This window comes from Sciurus vulgaris (assembly GCF_902686455.1).
Source record: "Sciurus vulgaris genome assembly, chromosome: 9".
Taxonomy (NCBI): Eukaryota; Metazoa; Chordata; class Mammalia; order Rodentia; family Sciuridae; genus Sciurus; species Sciurus vulgaris.
In genome coordinates this window covers 23,537,805-23,557,670 of record NC_136469.1, presented here as the reverse complement: position 1 = coordinate 23,557,670, position 19,866 = coordinate 23,537,805, and the positions used below count along the sequence as shown (strand labels likewise).

At 37.1% G+C, this 19,866-nt stretch overlaps 1 protein-coding gene across 2 annotated transcripts in view; it reads left to right on the top strand.

Moving 5' to 3' along the window:
• ANAPC10 (anaphase promoting complex subunit 10) overlaps positions 1-19,866 on the top strand; it is a 98,602-nt gene that overhangs the window by 18,107 nt on the left and 60,629 nt on the right. For both annotated transcript variants that reach the window (XM_079154174.1, XM_079154175.1), the window contains exon 3: positions 11,608-11,698. In XM_079154174.1, coding sequence (XP_079010300.1) covers positions 11,608-11,698 — 91 coding nt within the window. The remainder of the gene's footprint in view (positions 1-11,607; positions 11,699-19,866) is intronic.

The window sequence follows — 19,866 nt, the reverse complement described above, 5'->3', positions numbered from 1 at the left end:
CCACCTGGAGCCCCATACAGTCACTCCGAGTCCCAACGACCCGTCGCACTCCTCCTTCTCCTCCTCCTCCTCCTCACGGCAGCCGCCCTGTGTTCAGGAGTGGTTGCTCTGAGTCCAAACAGCTCTCCTTGCAGCCCCTCCTCTGGGCCGCCGCCCGGAGCTTGGGTTGCTCCGAGTCCCAGCGCTGTGCTGAGCGGCCTCCTCTGCGATGCTCCCAGTTGTCCGAGTTTGCTGCTCCAGCGGGGCAGGGGTATCTCGCCGGGCAGCTCTACTTTACAAAGTTCCCTGCGTTCGGGACTACCGCCCCCTCCGGGATGCTTCCCCAACAGGAGAGACTCACCTGGCTGCTTTGAGTTGGTCCCAAGTCTCTCAATATCTCCTCTTCTTGAATCCTGAGTCCTGGAGCAACATGAAATGCAGCCACCCTCTAGGCCGCTATCTTGAAACGCCTTGTATTCTTGATAATTGCCATTCTGACTGGAGTGAGACGAGATCTCAATGTAGTTATAATTTGCATTTCTCTAACTGCTAGAGATGGTGAACTTTTTTCCATCTATTTGTTGACAGATCATATTTCTTCTGTGAAGTGCCTGTTCAGTTCCTTAGCCCTATTTATTTATTTATTTATTTATTTATTTATTTATTTATTTATTTATTTTTTGCGGTGCAGAGGATTGAACCCAGGGCCTCGTGCTTGCAAGGCTAGCACTCTGCCAACTGAACTATATCCCCAGCCCAGTCCCATTTATTGATGGGGTTGTTTGTTCTTTCAGTGTTAAGTGTTTTGAGTTCTTTGTATATCCTGGAGATATGCACTCCACTATCTGAGGTGTAGGCGGCAACTTTCACTAACATTTTATTGGCCAAAATTAAGTCAATATTTAGCTCCAACAAGACTGGAGTACAAAATCATTTTCTTCCCATGGAGGATGAGGAGGAAAGAGTGTGTATTTGCTAAGCAACAACAAGCACTGATCAATATTGACTTTCTTTTGCTTAGGACACCTGGTGATGCTCATTTCCCTCTTCATCCTGCCCTTGGACTTCTAGCAATGTCTGGAGATATTTATGATTATCCTGACTGTGGGGAAACAAAGGGATAGGTTTTGACCAACCTGTAGTGGGGAGGGGCCGTGTCAACCTCCCCAAACATAATATTATCTAGTTCAAAATACCAGCAGTGCTAAGGGTAAGAAACCCTGCTTAGATTACTAATTCTAATGTTTTAGCATAATCAAAATCACATAGAGGATTTATTAAAACACAAACTCTCAAAGGAGTTAAGCTGTCAAAGTTTCTGATGTGGCAGGTTTAGAATTCTTAATATGTTCCCAGGTGATAATGATGCTGTTGGTTTAGGGACCACGCTGTAAGAGTGGCCTTAGAGTATCAGTACCTCAAATAAATATTTTGTCTGAACAACACTGTTAACTGCGTGCATTATCATGATTATCTGTCAAAGCATATCACTGATCTGTCATCATTTTAAGTCTTTTGTTTAGACTAAAATAACTCAGATATAATATTGAGTAGGAAGCTTTGGAAAACAAGTTGAGACATGACATTGACATGTGAGCAGATGTTTGTAAGATGTTTTGCTTATGAGATACATTGAAATAAAAGCTAGTAATCATACTTAGAGGTAAAGATTTAGATCAATCAATTATTGAAGAGAATACACCTACTTAGTTGTAGTGTTAAACTTTTCTTAGAAACAAAATTGATGAGTCGAGTTTTAGGAATTCTCTTATTCTGAATAAGTCATTCAGATTTTTGTTTAATGTTTATTTTGCTTTTCAAGAAAACATACCATTTTATGAAATTCTTTGAAAAATAAGTTTGGAAATGAAGAATAAAAAAAACTAGCCAAGTAACTAAATTAAAATTAGTTAAGAAAAACCACTTTTAATTACTGAAACATTTAACTGTGAACCTCTTAAGGAAGAATCATGTGATTTAGTTGTCTCTCTCTTCTCTCTCTCTTTCTTTCTTTCTACCCCAGTACAGGGGATTGAACCCAGGGGTGCTCTACCACTAAGCTATATACTCATTCCTTTTTATTTTTTATTTTGAGATCGGGTCTCCTAAGTTGTGGAGGCTGGCCTTGAACTTGCAATCTTCCTGCATCCTCTAGTATCTGGAATTACAGGCATGCACCACCATGCCCAGCCTAGAACTCTTTATATTGGTAGCAGAACAGCTTTTTATCTCACGACTTATGTAACTGATAATATTCTAGATTAGCCTTAGCAATATTGCATAAGGAATGTCAAAAGCATGGTCGAGGGTAGCACTGTCCATTAGAAATATCATGCAAGTTGCATGTGTAATTTTTTTCTGGTAACCACATTTAAAAGGGTTAGAAACAGGAAAGTTAATTATAACAATATGTTTTTAATCTCAAATATAATAGTTCATTATTGTTAATGAGGTATTTTACATTTCTTTACTAAGCCCCTTATAGCATGTCTCAATTTGAACTAGCCAAATTTCAAGTGTTCAATAACCACATGTGGCTAGTGGCTGTCATATTGGGTAGTACAAATTTGAATTACAGAGTGAATAATTAAAAATTCCAATCTTTATAGTGTAAGAAGCTTTTCTTTGGTGAAATAGAAAACTGAACATTTCCCACGAGTACCTTTATTCATAGCTTCACTACTTGCTGCTCATTACCCTGGCGGCTCTCTCTCTCCCTGGGGCTGAAAAATTTATCTAAAGATCCTGTTCTTGTAATTTCCTGATTCTGTGCTTGACTTACTAAAAATTCTTCAGTAGATTGGCATAATTTTCAAGACAATTTACAATCCTTAGTTTAGTGCACAAGAATCTTTGTGATCACCTCCTCTCATGTCTCTGACTCATTTCCTTCTCCACAACATTGTGTATCCTTAGCTCCCTGAATAACCTACCAGAGTTCCCCATAAATGCCATTTATCTTGATTCATGCTGTTACAAGTTTTTGTCTTTGCTGAGTACTCTGTCACATTATCCTTCACCTCTTTACCTGTATAACTAGTACTTCAGAATCAATACAAAATCATTCTGGGAAAACATCTCTTATCCACTAGTATATTCAGTAAAGGCAGGAGATGCAAATTAAAGATACAAATCTCAGAATGGAGAGAACATATTTGGTTTACATGAAACGAAAAGAGCGTCGATATCCATAATAAGGATTAAAAATCAGTTGAAAGATCAATGTCCATTGGAAATTTCATATAAAAAATATAAATGATTAATAAAAATATGAAATAGTTTTTCACCAATCAGGTTAATAAATATGTAAAAATTGATCATATTTTATCATAAGTACAGAGCAGTGCTGTCCAACAGAAATATAATGCAAAACATATATATATTTAAGATTATCTAGAAGTCACATTTAAAAAGTAAAAAGAATAGGTGCAATTATTTTGTCTTGGTGTGTCCAAAGTATCATCTCAACATGTAATCAATATAAAAATTTATTGGATAATTTTTTTATACTAAGTTGAATATCTAATGTGTATATTTCAGAATATCTCAATTTTTACTAGCCATGAAGAGAAGATAGATGTTCTTATACATTATTGGTGAGGCAGGCACAAGACCCTGGGTTCAATCCCCAGTACCACCAAAAAAAAAAAAAAAAAAATTCATTGACTTTGGATTTCTGGCCCATAGTAAATGTTGTATCACTGTTTGCTGTTATTATTATAATTATTAATTTATTGATATGGAATAATCTTCCAGATATGTTTAATAGAAAAAAACTCTCTCTATAATATAGAACTATATTGTTTGCCATCATTTGTGCCAAGAGATGGGGAAAAAGAGAAACTAATCCTTGCTTTTTTTTTTTTTTTTATTGTAAACAAATGGGATACATGTTGTTTCTCTGCTTGTACATGGCATAAAGGCATACCATTTGTGTAATCATAAATTTACATAGAGTAATGTTGTTTGATTCATTCTGTTATTTTTTCCCTTCCCCCCTCCCCTACCACCCCTCTTTACCCTCTATACAGTACTTCCTTCCTCCATACTTGCCCCCCTCCCTAACCCTAACGCTAACCCTAACACTAACCCTTCCCTCCCCCCCATTATGTGTCATCCTCCACTTATTAGCAATATCATTCGTCCTTTGGCTTTTTGAGATTGGCTTATCTCACTTAGCATGATATTCTCCAATTTCATCCATTTGCCTGCAAATGCCATAATTTTATCATTCTTTATGACTGAGTAATATTCCATTGTATATATATACCACAGTTTCTTTATCCACTCATCAATTGAAGGGCATCTAGGTTGGTTCCACAGTCTGGCTATTGTGAATTGAGCAGCTATGAACATTGATGTGGCTGTATCTCTGTAGTATGCTGATTTTAAGTCCTTTGGGTATAGGCCAAGGAGTGGGATAGCTGGGTCAAATGGAGGGTCCATTCCAAGTTTTCTAAGGAATCTCCACACTGCTTTCCAGAGTGGCTGCACTAATTTGCAGCTCCACCAGCAATGTATGAGTGTACCTTTCTCCCCACATCCTCGCCAACACCTGTTGTTGCTCGTATTCTTGATAATCGCCATTCTAATTGGGGTGAGATGGAATCTTAGGGTGGTTTTGATTTGCATTTCTCTTATTACTAGAGATGTTGAACATTTTTCCATATGTTTGTTGATTGCCTGTAGATCTTCTTCTGTGAAGTGTCTATTCATTTCCTTAGCCCATTTGTCGACTGGATTATTTGAATTCTTGGAGTAGAGTTTTTTGAGTTCTTTATAGATTCTGGAGATTAGTGCTCTATCTGAAGTATGATTGGCAAAGATATTCTCCCACTCTGTAGGCTCTTTCTTCGCATTGCTGATAGTTTCCTTTGCTGAGAGAAAGCTTTTTAGTTTGAATCTATCCCAGTGGTTGATTCTAGCTTTTATTTCTTGTGCTATGGGAGTCCTGTTAAGGAAGTCTGATCCTAGACCAACAAGGTGAAGATTTGGACCTACTTTTTCTTCTATAATCTGCAGGGTCTCTGGTCTGATTCCAAGGTCCTTAATCCATTTTGAGTTTAGTTTCGTGCATGGTGAGAGATATGGGTTTAGTTTCATTCTGTTGCATATGGATTTCCAATTCTCCCAGCACCATTTGTTGAAGAGGCTATCTTTCCTCCATTGCATATTTTTGGCCCCATTGTCTAGTATGAGAAAATTGTATTTATTTGGGTTTGTGTCCGTGTCCTCTGTTCTGTACCATTGATCTACCTTTCTATTTTGGTACCAATACCATGCCGTTTTTGTTACTATTGCTTTGTAGTAGAGTTGAAGATCTGGTTTTGCAATACCCCCTGTTTCACTCTTCCTGCTAAGGATTGCTTTAGCTATTCTGGGTTTCTTATTCTTCCAGATGAATTTCATAATTGCTTGCTCTATTTCTGTAAGGTACGTTGTCATTGGGATTTAATTGGAATTGCATTGAATTTGTATAGCACTTTAGGTAGTATGGCCATTTTTACAATATTAATTCTTCCTATCCAAGAACATGGAAGATCTTTCCATCTTCTAAGGTGTTCTTTAATTTCTTTCTTTAGTGTTGTATAGTTCTCATTGTAGAGGTCTTTCACCTCTTTTGTGAGATTGATTCCAAAGTATTTTATTTTTTTCGAGGCTATTGTGAATGGGGTAGTTTTCCTAATTTCTCTTTCTGAAGGTTCATCACTTATGTATAAAAATGCGTTGGATTTATGAGCATTGATCTTGTAACCTGCTACTTTACTGAATTCACTTATGACTTCTAAGAGTTTTCTGGTGGAATTTCCAGGTTCCTCTAAATATATAATCATGTCATCAGCGAACAGGGATAGTTTGAGTTCTTCTTTTCCAATTCGTATCCCTTTAATTTCTTTGGTTTGTCTAATTGCTCTGGCCAGAGTCTCAAGAACGATGTTGAATAGAAGTGGTGAAAGAGGGCATCCCTGCCTTGTTCCAGTTTTTAGGGGGAATGCTTTCAGTTTTTCACCATTTAGAATGATATTAGCCATGGGCTTAGCATAAATGGCCTTTACAATGTTAAGGAATGTTCCCACTATCCCTATTTTTTCTAGTGTTTTGAGCATGAAGGGGTGCTGTATTTTATCAAATGCTTTTTCTGCATCTATTGAAATAATCATGTGATTCTTGACTTTAAGTCTATTAATGTGGTGAATTACGTTTATTGATTTCCTGATGTTGAACCAACCTTGCATACCTGGGGTGAAGCCCACTTGATCATGGTGCACTATCTTTTTAATATGTTTTTGTATGCAATTTGCTAAAATTTTGTTGAGAATTTTTGCGTCGATGTTCATTAAGGATATTGGTCTGAAATTTTCTTTCCGTGATGAGTCTCTGTCTGGTTTAGGTATCAGTGTGATATTGGCTTCATAGAATGAGTTTGGGAGGGTTCCCTCCTCTTCTATTTTATGGACTACTTTGAGAAGTACTGGAATGAGCTCTTCTTTAAAGGTTTTGTAGAACTCGGCTGAGAACCCATCTGGTCCCGGACTTTTCTTTGTTGGTAGGCTTTTGATGACTTCTTCTATTTCAGTACTTGAAATTGGTCTATTTAAATTGTGTATGACCTCCTCGTTCAGTTTAGGCAATTCATATGTCTCTAGAAACCTGTTGATGTCTTCGAAATTTTCGATTTTGTTGGAGTATAGATTTTCAAAATAGCTTCTAATTATGTTTTGTATTTCAATCCTGTCTGTTGTGATATTTCCTTGTTCATTCCGAATTTTAGTGATTTGGGTTTTCTCTCGTCTTCTCTTTGTTAGTGTGGCTAAAGGTTTATCAATTTTGTTTATTTTTTCGAAGAACCAACTATTTATTTTGTCAATTTTTTGTATTGTTTCTTTTGTTTCAATTTCATTGATTTCAGCTCTGAGTTTAACTATTTCCTGTCTTCTACTACTTTTGGTGCTGTTCTGTTCTTCTTTTTCTAGGGCTTTGAGCTGTAGTGTTAGGTCGTTTATTTGTTGAGTTTTACTTCTTTTATTAAATGCGCTCCATGAAATAAATTTCCCTCTAAGTACTGCTTTCATAGTGTCCCAGAGATTTTGATATGATGTTTCTTTGTTCTCATTTACCTCTAAGAATTTTTTTATTTCCTTCCTAATATCTTCTGTTATCCATTCATCCTATAATAGCATATTGTTTAATCTCCAGATGTTGGAATAGTTTCTGTGTTTTACTCTTTCATTTATTTCTAACTTCAATCCATTATGATCCGATAGAATACATGCTAGTGTCTCTATCTTCTTGTATTTGATAACATTAGCTTTGTGGCATAATATATGGTCTATTTTAGAGAAGGATCCATGTGCTGCTGAGAAGAAAGTGTATTCGCTCTTGGTTGGATGGTATATTCTATAAATGTCCATTAAGTCTAAATTATTGATTGTGTTATTGAGATCTATGGTTTCTTTGTTCAATTTTTGTCTGGAAGATCTGTCCAGTGGTGAGAGAGGCGTGTTAAAATCACCTAGTATTATTGTGTTATGATCTATTTGGTTTCTGAAATTGAGAAGGATTTGTTTGACATACATGGATGAGCCACTGTTTGGGGCATAGATGTTTATGATTGTTATATCTTGCTGATTTATGCTTCCCTTAAGCAGTATGAAATGACCTTCTTTATCCCTTCTGACTAACTTTGGCTTGAAGTCCACATTATCTGAAATGAGGATGGATACTCCAGCTTTTTTGCTGAGTCCATGTGCATGGTATGTTTTTCCCCATCCTTTCACCTTTAGTCTATGGGTATCTTTTTCTATGAGGTGAGTCTCTTGCAAGCAACATATTTTTGGATCTTTGTTTTTAATCCAATCTGCCAGTCTATGTCTTTTGATTGATGAATTCAGGCCATTAACATTCAGGGTTATTATAGAGATATGATTTGGTTTCCCGGTCATTTGGTTCATTTTTTAAATTTTATTTATTTATTTGTTTGACACAACTTGTTTCCTCCTTTATTTGACAATTCCTTTAGGATAATTCCTCCCTTTGCTGATTTGCTTCTTTGTTTTTCATCTCTTCCTCATGGAATATTTTGCTGAGAATGTTCTGTAATGCTGGCTTTCTTTTTGTAAATTCTTTTAGCTTTTGTTTATCATGGAAGGATTTTATTTCATCGTCAAATTTGAAGGTAAGTTTTGCTGGGTATAAGATTCTTGGTTGGCATCCATTTTCTTTCAGGGCTTGAAAAATGTTGTTCCAGGCCCTTCTAGCTTTTAGGGTCTGGATTGAAAAATCTGCTGATATCCGTATTGGTTTCCCCCTGAATGTAATTTGGTTCTTTTCTCTCACAGCCTTCAAAATTCTGTCTTTATTTTGTATTTTAGTTATTTTCATTATAATGTGCCTTGGTGTGGGTCTGTTGTAATTTTGTGTATTTGGAGTCCTATAAGCCTCTTGAACTTGATTTTCCATTTCATTCTTCAGATTTGGGAAATTTTCCGATATTATTTCATTGAATAAATTGTTCATTCCTTTGGCTTGTTTCTCTAGACCTTCCTCAATCCCAATAATTCTTAAATTTGGCCTTTTCATGATATCCCATAGTTCTTGTAGATTCTGTTCATGATTTCTTACCATCTTCTCTGTTTGTTCAACTTTGTTTTCAAGGTTAAATATTTTGTCTTCAATGTCTGAGGTTCTGTCTTCCAGGTGTTCTATTCTATTGGATATGCTTTCTATGGAGTTCTTAATTTGGTTTATTGTTTCCTTCATGTCAAGGATTTCTGTTTGGTTTGTTTTCAATATCTCTAAGTCTTTATTGAAATGATCTTTTGCTTCCTGTATTTGCTCTTTTAACTGTCGATTGGTGCGATCATTCAGTGCTTGCATTTGCTCTTTCATCTCATCATTCAGTGCATGCATTTGCTCTTTCATCTCATCGTTTGCTTCTCTGATCATTTTAATTATGTACATTCTGAACTCCTTTTCTGTCATTTCTTCTGCCATGCTGTCATTGGGTTTTATTGATGTAACATCTATTTTTGTTTGCAGCATTTTCTTTCTTTGTTTTCTCATATTGTTCAGGTTTCAGTGGACTGCTGAGATATTGCAGATTTCCTCTATTGACTAACAATGTCCCTGAAGATTTCTATATATATTCCCCCTTAGCCTTCAGTAGGCTGAAGTCTTGGAGGAAGTTGATAATGCGGTGCAACACAAGGAAGCTGCCTCTCTAGGAGTGGTAGCCTTCAGGTGGGGTATATTCCCTGCTAGTGGGCAGAGGTGCCTCCACTTGTTGACCAATGGTCATCCAAAGGGGACCTAGGCTGCGGGCTGAGGCAAGGCCTGTTTGGGCCTGAGTCTCTGGTTTTACCGTCTTTGTGGGGAAACCTCACCCGGCAGGGAAGACTCACCCGGTGGGGAGGTCTCGCTGGTCAGTTCCCTCCTAGAGGTTCCCCTCAATTTACAGCTACCGCCTGGGCTGGGCTGCCTTCCTCTGCAAAGTTCCCAGGGGCCCGGCCCTACCTCCTGGGTCTGGGAGCCTCACCCTTCGCAGATGAATCTCCTTAGGCTGCCCCTCCTCAGAGAATCTGCCCGCAGTTCTGGAACGTTCGCTCCGCCCTAAGCCTGTCTCTGTGCGGCTCTTCCACCAAGAAGCCTCCTAGATCCTGGGACCCTGCTCTGCACCCAATCGCCTGGCTATGCGTCCCCTCCTCTGAGCAGCCACCTGGGGCCCCGTACAATCGCTCTGAGTCCCAGAGACCCGCCACACGCCTCTTCCTCCAGACAGCCGCCCAGTATTCCGGTGCGGTCACTAGGAGTCCAAGAAACTCACTGCGTGCCTCCACCTCCCACCAACTACCCGTAGCCCTGGACAATCAATCACTCCGAGTCGAAGTGACCCTCCCCGTTCCTCCTCCTTCTCCAGATAACCCCCCGGGTGTTCAGGAGTGGTCGCTCTGAGTGGCTCTGAATCCACGTGACCCGCTGCACGGGTCCTCTGGGCAACCGCCCGGAGCTCTGGTGCGGCCACTCAAGACCAAGCGACCCACCACGCTTCTCCTCCAGGCAGCCCCCTGTGTTCAGGAGTGGTCGCTTTAAGTCCAAACAACTCACCACTCGCCTTCTCCTCTGAGCAGCCGCCTGGAGTGCTAATGCAGTCACTGCGAGTCCAAAGGACCCGCCGTGCTCCTCCTCCTCCTCCTCCTTCTCCTCCAGGCAGGCCCCGGGTTTCAGAAGTGGTCTGAGTCCAAACAGCTCGCCGCGCAGCCCCTCCTCTGGCAACCGCCTGCAGCTCTGGTGTAGTCACTCCGAATCCAAGTGGCCACACTCCTCCTCCTCGTCGTCCCCAGGGCAGGCGCCGGTGTTCAGAAGCAGTCGTTCTGAGTCCAAACTGCTCGCTGCGCGGCTTCTCCTCTGGCATCCGCCTGTAGCTCTGGTGCAGTCACTCCGAATCCACGTGGCCACGCTCCTCCTCCTCCTCCTCAGGGCAGGCCCCGGTGGTCTGAGTCCACACAGCTCCCCTCGCCACTCCTCCCCTGGGCAGCCGCCGGAGCCCCAGTGGTTGCTCCGAGTCCCAGAGCTGTGCCGAGTGGCCTCCTTTACGGCGCTCCCAGTTTTCCGCGTTCACTGCTTCAGCGGGGGGAGGGGCGTCTCGCCGGCAGCTCTACTTCACAAAGTTTCCTGCGTTCCGGGACCACCGTCCCATCCGGGACACCTTCACATCGGGTGAGAGTCACCCGGCTGCTTTGAGTTGGTCCCAAGTGTCTCAATATCTCCTCTTTTGAATCCTGAGTCCTGGAGCAACATGAAATGCAGCCACCCTCTAGGCCGCCATCTTCGATATCCCCTAATCCTTGCTTTTTTATGTATGTAGTATCTGTGAAAAGATAGCAAGAAACTGATATTGACTGTGTTTGAGAGAACAAAATGGTAGGGGAACAGTGACTATTCACGATTTTCTTTTTGTACTTTTAAATTTGATCCATAATGAATATATTATTTAACCAAAAAGGAAATATAAATTAAATCTATTCTTTTTTTAAAAATGTACTTTTTACCATTAAATCAGGCTCATTTCTAGAGTTAGTTTGAATATTGTGGTTTTGATCAGGGAAAAGCACTGGATAGTTCAATTTCACTTATCTATAATGTCTGGAGGATATAGGATTCTGGGTATACTTGATTTTGATTAATCAGAAGCACTTGGTTCCAAAATGTACATGCCTTTTGAAAATATTTCTGAGAGTCATCTTTTTCTTATAGTAAGCATGGCATTTTGAACTTCATGGAATCTGAGAGTTTTAAAGGATTTTGCAGGATAATAGGGATCATTCTTATTATCAGCTTGTAAAAAGTATAAGAAACTGATTCAGACCCACAGACTTTAGAGTAAGTATCTTCAAGGTGTTTTTAAGAAGCCAAGAATCAAAAATTTTCATCTTAATGTAAGCTTTTGTATGTGCAAATGATATTTCTTGCACTGAAATATGGTTAAAAAAGTGGAAGAATTCTGGGTCAAGTTTTATATTTCTGGTCACTTTGCTTATCAAAATTTCTAAGAAATATATGTGGGATTTTCATGTTTTGCTTATATAGTTCTTTTTCATGGGAATTTATTGCCTCTTTTGGTGTTTTTAGGATTTGGAGTGGATCAGTTACGAGATGACAATCTAGAAACTTACTGGCAATCAGATGGATCCCAGCCTCATTTAGTGAACATCCAGTTCAGGTAATTTTCAAAGATTCAAAAACTTTGTAATCTTTCAACTAATATAGGTTGTAAGTAAATGAGAAAATCTATTTTATTTATGCAAAATTTAAAGAAACAAAGTGAAATTTACTTAACTGTAATACATTTTAAAGATTAATTTTTACTCAGCTAGTTTGTAAGCATCTTGAATTTACTTTGTCACGTTATCCTCTATGAATTTCTTATGGTACCTTTCACAGTTCCTTTTATGTAGCTGCTTCTCAAATATACTTTTCAGTATGATTTATTTGAAGAAATACTTTTAGAAAATTGTATTTTGCTTATTGCCCAATAGATTGCCTTAGTGATTGCATTGAGGGACCCTGGAGTGATAATGGTAAGTTTTATAGGCATGGAGTATTCATATCACTTCTTAAATATGTACTTCTATTTGGAAAAAAATAACTATTTTAACTTAGACCCTCTAAGAACATTTTCAGTTTAGAAAATACTTACCTTTTTTGGAGAAAGGAAAACAACCATATATTTGTCAACTGCCTTGAATTTATTGGCATATTGGAAACCAGTTAACTATCTTAACATTCTATTGCCATTGCATTTTTAATTGTTTTTATTGTCCTTCACTTGAAACTTCACTTGAAATAGCCAGCAAACTTGACTTGAAATAGCCAGATGGTAAATATTTTACTTTTTTTTTTTTTTTTTTTAATATTTTACTCTTTTAAGGTATTAGGGATTGAACCCAAGGGCAAATACATCCCCTGTCCTTTTTATTTTTTATTTTGAGACAGGGTCTTGCTAAGTTTCAGCTATTGTAGTATAATTAAATTAAGATACTCATTATTAATTAAAAAAAAAAAAGAACCCACCTACGATATTAATAGAATATAGCAGACTTTCTGTATAATCGGCAGTTATGTGAAAATAAGGCAAAGGTAGAGAATACAAGAAAGTAGTTTTGGGAATATAATTTGAATGACTGTGAAAACATCTGATCTTTGATAATGAAATTGTTTGCCCATTCCTTAACTTGATGGCAAAGACCAGTAATGTACAATTGTATGGGTATGGGTGGTCTCTAAGGCCACGCTGCTCTCTGAATTTTTGTGTTGCTTTTGTTCATGAGGTGATCACAGTTGTCATGTTATAATAATCTGAAAGGCATTATATAACCCTTTAACCCTTTGAGAATCATTTTGCCTCATTCATAATTCAAGATGAATTTCTACAGACTTAGGTAAATTTTTCTGAAGATTAGCATATCAAATTAGATGTGAAAATGATTTAAAATGTTTTCCTAAATATTTAATTTTGTAGTTTAGCAAAAAAGTGCCCTTTTTTGTCACTGAATTCACCTAATATTCATCATCTTTTTTTTATACAATAAATTTAAACTGCTAAAAATCAAAAAAAAAAAAAAAAAAAGATACTCATTATTGAACTTTTAAGCCATATTCAGCTTTTAAGTTTGACTGAAACTTGCAATCCTTCTGCCTTAGCCTCCTAAGTCTCTGGGATTACAGGGGTCCACCACTGTGCCTGGCCAGCTAGTAAATATTTTAAACCGTGTGGGCTTTCTGGTCTCTTGCAGCTATGTAGTTCTGTCATTACAGCCCTGAAGTAGCCATGTACAGTGCACAAATGAATGAATTTAGGTCTTCTAATTATTTTATCTTAAAAAAGCAGGTGGTGGATGGGATTTTGCCAATTCCTATGCTAGGTTATTAAATATATAGAGACTACCAATAACAATAGCTGCTAATTTTTTTTTATTTTAAGGCTTAAGATAACAGACATTACCAAATTACCCACTCATCTCTTTCAACCTTTACATTTATTATTATTATTATTATTTTAGTCTTAGAAGTGGAGACTTAGATAAATTAAGTAACTTGCCCAAGATCACACACCAGGTAAGTGGTAGAATTGCAATTTGAACACAAGCTCTGATTTCAGAGCTTGTGCTTTTAATCATTATGCTGTAAAACCCAGAGTGAATTGCTTCTCCATGGAAATAGGCTTTAGCTTATTAAAAGTTGGATGAGTATTCTAATTTAATTGTATTTTAATTGCTGTGTTTTTTTCAAATAAAATTCTATGCAGAATGCCAATGTACTGAACAAATAATAATAAGATAAATCACATTTATTACATTTATTGGACATTTATTATCTCACTGAGTTTGAATTTAAAATTTAATAGTTATAAATATATATTTTTGTAATCCATGTAACAACCTTCTAAGATGCAGGTTCTATTTTTTTTTTCTCATTTTATATATGAACAAACTAAAACTTAAGACAGATTAAAAAATTTGCTGAGGTCCTACACCATGTATTTATGGAGTCTGGATTTGATCCCAGTTGGTTTGACTTCAAAGGCTGGGTTTATAATCAGTACTCTGAGCTGCTTCTCAACATGGGTGTAGCTGCTTTTATTAAAGCGATTAAGAACTCAGGGCCTTCCTCACTTAGCACTTTTCCACCTTAGAGTAGCCCAAGGTTTTGAGGAAGGCATTTTAAAAACAGTGTTTTAGAAACAGGGAAATTAATTAAGAATTTTGAAGTCTCACAGGTGAGAGCTGCAAGTACTGTACAACTTTTTTTTTTTTTTTAAAGCTGATAGAAGCAATGTGCTTTATTTTTTTTTAATTATTTTATTTGTTCTAATTTGTTGTAACTTTTATTTTACTAAATAATTTCATATCTCTGGAATACGTTAGTATGTCATTCTTATAAACAAGGATAATTCTCCTCCTAAAAACGCACCCTTAGAAAATTAATGTTGTTACATTATTGTCACTGAATTCTATAATATCATTCTGGTTATACCAGTTGTTCCAATAAAATTTGAATCACAGATCGCATTTAGTAACTACTTCTCTACTTTTCTTTCTTTCTTTCTTCTTCTTCTTCTTCTCCTTTTTTTTTTTTTTTTTTTTTTTTTTTTGGTGGTGCTGGGGATTGTACCTCAGGTCTGCTAGGCAAGCACTTTACCACTGTGCTACATCCCTAGCCCTCTACTATCTTTTAATCTGGAACATGACTTCATTTTTTTCCTTGACTTTCAGTATCTTGACATTGTTTTTTTTGAAGATTAATAGCCAGTTTTTTTTTTAAAGACTATCCATCAATTTGGGTTTCTCCGATATTTTTTCACTCGTCACTTTAGGCTACACATTACTGGGAAAACTAACAAGTATCACAGTACCCTTTCCATTGCATCCTAGCAGGTGTAGTCCATGAATTCCATTTTGTCCCATTAGTGGTGATGTTTACTCTTAGCTCATAATTAAGCAATTGTCCACCAAGCTTCTACACTGGAGGAGAGTTATTCTTTTACTTTTGCAGTTAGTATTTTGTGGAGAGGTACTTTGTGTATTTTATTTCTTATTCAATTTTCACTTTATTCACAATTAGAATTTCCAGTTTAACTGAATAGGTTATAATCTTTTATCATCAATGTTTCAGTGCTCAAATCTTGCAGGTTTGGCCATTGGGAGTCCTTTTAAACTATGTAACTCTTTGATATGTTCCCATGATTATTTGAACCCTATTCTTTCTGGCATAAGATTTTTTACTCTCCCTCTAGAATCAACCATTTATCCAAGGAGATCTGGTTTATTTTGGGGGAGCATATACATAGAGACAAATTTGGTGATCGATGTGCTCCTTGCTCTTGGGATATTGCTGGTCCTTTCTTAGTGTTTGTGACTTTGTCAGACTTGGTAGTATGGGAATGGAGAAGAGGTAAGGAAAGAAGGAAAATCCAAAATTGCTATTTCTTTCTTGGTGATCAGGCATTATTCACTGGACTTGGCTTTATAAGATATATCTGATTGCATCTTATGGATGCTTTTGTGGGTTGAAAGAATCAGCCTTTGTAGTCACTTCATATTGTGAATGATTGCCTTGTTAAGGGTGCTTTAGTCCTTTACTTTTTCAAATCCTTGGCTTCTGGTTGATACTTCCAGCTTTCTGTTGAGAACTGTTCATCCTTCCTAAACAAAAGCTAAGATCACCCTTCATGTTACCATGTTATGATGTTCCCTTCTCTTCCTGGTGCCCTGAGACTGGTATTTTTGTAGTAGGGACTATATTTTCTGAAATGCCTTTTCATATGACATGATATCATATGGTTTTTCTTTACTATGCTGAGATGGTGAGTTTTTAAAATTGCAGTAAAATATATATTAACATAAAATTTACTGCTTTAACCATTTTTAACTGCATAGTTTAGTGGCTAAACTGTTGTGTAACATTACCACTATCCCTTTCCAGAACTTTTCATCATCCAAAACCAAGCTCATTAAATAATGACTGTCTATTCCCTGTTCTCTTCAGTTTCTGGCAACCACTGTTTTATTTTCTGTATCTATTTGACTGTCCTAGGTACATCATATAAGTGGAATTATACATTTTTCCTTTTGTGTCTCACTTACTTTACTTTGGTTTTTGAGGTTTATCCCAGTTGTAGCATACTGTATTCCAATTTCATTCCTTTTTAAAGCTGAGAAATACTCCATGTGTGATTATACCACATTCTGTTTATTCATCTGTCAGTGAACATTGGGTTATTTCCACCTTTTGTCTATTGCAAATAATGCAGTTATGAACACTGGTGTTCAGATTTCTAAGTGAGTCCCTCGTGTTTAGTTTTTTTGGATGATGTCCAGAAGTAGAAATGGTAGTTCTGTTTAATTCTTTGAAACCATACTGTTTTCCATAGCAGCTGTACCATTTTGCGTTACTACTGGCAATGCAGAAAAACCTTAGTTTTTCTGTATCTTTGCCAGTTCTTGTTCTTTCCTGTTTTTTTATTTTTTGTTTTTTGATAATGGCCATCCTAATGGATGTGAAGTGGTATCTCATTATAGTTTTAATTAGCATTTTCCTAGTGTTTAGTGATGTTAAGCTTCTTTTTGGGTGTTTACTGGCCATTTATATGTCTTTGGAGAAATGACTGTTCAAGTCTTTTGTCCATTTTTAAATTATGTTGTTTGTGTTTTCATTGTTGAGTTGTAAGACTTCGTTAAATATCCTGTTGTGGCCACTCAACTTTTTTGTCATGGTAGTGCGAAAGCAGCCATAGACGTGTAAATGAGTTGGTATCATTTTGTGTCAATAAATCTTTCTTTCTTTCTTTTTTTTTTTTTTTAATAAATCTTTCTTTAACAAATAGATGGTAGCCCACATTTGACCTGCTTGCTATAGCTTGGAAATCCCTGTTCCAGGGTACCATGTCTTGATTTTGGTCTTAGTACAACTTTAAATTGACAACTCCAAAGATCTTTTGTTTATTTTTATACCTATCATTTACCATGTCAGTAATTATAGATAAGGAATTTAATTTTATTATAATTATTATCATTATTATTTTGTGGTACTGGGGATTGAACCCAAGGTTGTTCTACCACTTAACTACATCCCCTTCTCTTCTTGTTTTTTTATCTTGAGACAGGATCTCCCTAAGCTGTGATTCTCCTGCCTCAGCTTCCTGAATTACTAGGAATCCTGGCACACACCACTGCATCTGTCTTATAAGGAATTTTAAAGTATTTATTTGATTATGCACTAAAAATAAATAATAACTATATTTTTATATGTTAACATAAATAACAGTTTTATGAAAAATAACGTCTCTTCCCAAATAAATAATGAGAAGTCTGTCAGTGCTTTACATTCTTTGTGGACCTCTTTGGTGTCTGACTAAAGACAGCTGAAGTCTCATTTCTGTTCTTTCATTAAGTCTTTTATAGCATCTCACGTCAGATAACCTCTGGAAAATTCCACTATATATTCTTAAGAGGATTTTGAGACAGATAACCTCTTAATATTACTAATAAAATTGTTTTGACCTTGTTGATCTCCTGAAAGGGTCTTGAGGTTCCACATGGGTCCCCAGACCAGTCTTAAAGATAATTTTTCATGGGCAAAATTAGCCTCATTACTAGAGTTTGACCTGTCCAGGATCTCAAATGAATGTCCTAGATATTTGAAGAGCTCTGTTCACTTTGGTTGGTTGGCACTCCAACAATTCCCAAGTAGTTGTTCAATGCTTGTCCTTGTGAAGTTTCACCGTATCCGTGTGCAGATTGGTGCTCAGGCATAGACTCAAAGGGACTTCAGGCAGGTTTCTGGTATTTTTTTTCTATGTAGCTCCTTCCTCATTAACTTGGTGAGATTGCCAAATTCTGTTGCTGTCTCCTTCCCTATGTTGCTGGCTGTCAGAATTCCTGGTTGTTTATAGGCCTTGCCTTGTTCCTTTTCTTTCTCTCAAGATTCAATCCTTTGCTGCCTGTTGATCAGCATCTGCAGACAATTGTTTCTTATATGTTCTCCAGTATTCCAGTTTGTGGTATGAAGGCAAATCTTGAAGAAGTTATGTGTCTTTCATGTGTCAACATGTCAGACTTTTTTGTTATGTTTTTGTTTTTTAAAACCATATCTCCTGAAAACTTTCATTAAGGTCTATATGTCCAGTTAAAACACAGTCTTTGTTGTCTCAGTCTTCATTGAAAACTTCCATTTTAGCATCTTGCCAACAGTGATTAGAAACAAACTTATATAAAAAGGACTTTTTTTTTAACCATTAAATCATGAACATAGAAAAATAGTTATTTATAAATATGAATCATCAGTTTACTTTTTGTTTTAGACAAGTACGTCATCTTTTTTTTTTTTTTTTTAATGTCCCAATCTCCCCCCAAAAAAGTATATATAGCATGTTAAGGAAGAATGGCGAAAAGAATTTTATTACCATTTTGTATTTTAGTTTCAAGTCTTGGATTTTAGGAGTTATTAGTTTCTCTAATATAACATAGTCATATTTAGATTTGATCAAATTCTTTTTTTTTTTTTTTTTTTTTTTTGGGTGCTGAGGATCAAACGCAGGGCCTTGTGCTTGCAAGGCAAGAACTCTACCGACTGAGCTGTCTCCCCAGGCCCTAGATCATATTCTGACTTGCTTTACTAGAAGTATAAATCACGACCTTGCTTAACTTGATCTAAGCCTCAGTTTCCTCATCTGTAGTGTGGGCATAATCTTTTAAAATTAGAAATGTTAATTTCTAGTACCATGCTTCTAATAATGTTTTCAACAAGGTGAACATTTCTTTCTTCTGCCTTTTCACATAAGAGAAACTTGACCATCCATGAATGGATGGAGCCCAGAAGTATATTTATGGAACCAAATTTCTTCTCTTCCCATTCCTTCATTCTTAGTTCCTGGTTTTTATCTGCAAGGTCATCTCGAGATCCAAGATGCTTACTGGAATTCTACACTTTACATCCATATCACTGGCAGCAGGAAAGAATAGTGGAAGAAGGTATGAGGGACAAGTCTCTCTTTTAAAGAAACTTTTTTTTCGGGGTGGGTGGGTAACTAGGGATTGAACTCAGGGACACTTGGCCACTGAGCCACATCCCCAGCCCTATTTTGTGTTTTATTTAGAGATAGGGTCTCATTGAGTTGCTTGGCACCTTGCTTTGACTGAGGCTGGCTTTGAACTCGAGATTCTCCTGCCTTAGCATCTCCAGCTTCTGGGATTACGTGTACCTGGTTCAAAGCCTTCATTTTAACAGTCATTTGTTTAAATTGTACTGGCCATAACTTGGTTACCTCGTCATACGTAGCTTTAAGCAGAGTTGGATCTTTTACTTGGATGTTATGAAGAAAGAAGGGAAAAAGGAATATTAGGTAAGCAACTAGGAATACTGGTTACTAATGTCTTTCATTGGAATTTAATGGGTTTGAAACCAGATGAGAAATTATTCAAGGGTCAGCAGGTGGAGGCTAAAATAATACCTTTATAAAACTGGCAAAGCTGATCCTGAGAAATGTCACACCTGCATTATATCTGTAGTATCCTAATATTGAACCCTAGTATTAAAAAAACTTACCCATCCAGTTATAAAACTGCTAGACCAGGTATTGCCTGCTGCTATTAAAGTGCTAGCATGAGGAACAAGGCAAATGTTTCCTTGCTGCCATCAGCTCTTTCTCAGGAGAAAGCGTGTAGTGGGTGAGGGGATAGAGGAGGCCAGGAGTGTTCTTGTCATCAAAAATGGGAAAGTATTATCTCTCCCTTCTCCTCTCACCTTATCCTAAGTGTTTAGCAAGATGTCTGTCATATGACAGACTTTCGATATATGGTGATTATTAATACAAAAGTGATTTGAGCAATT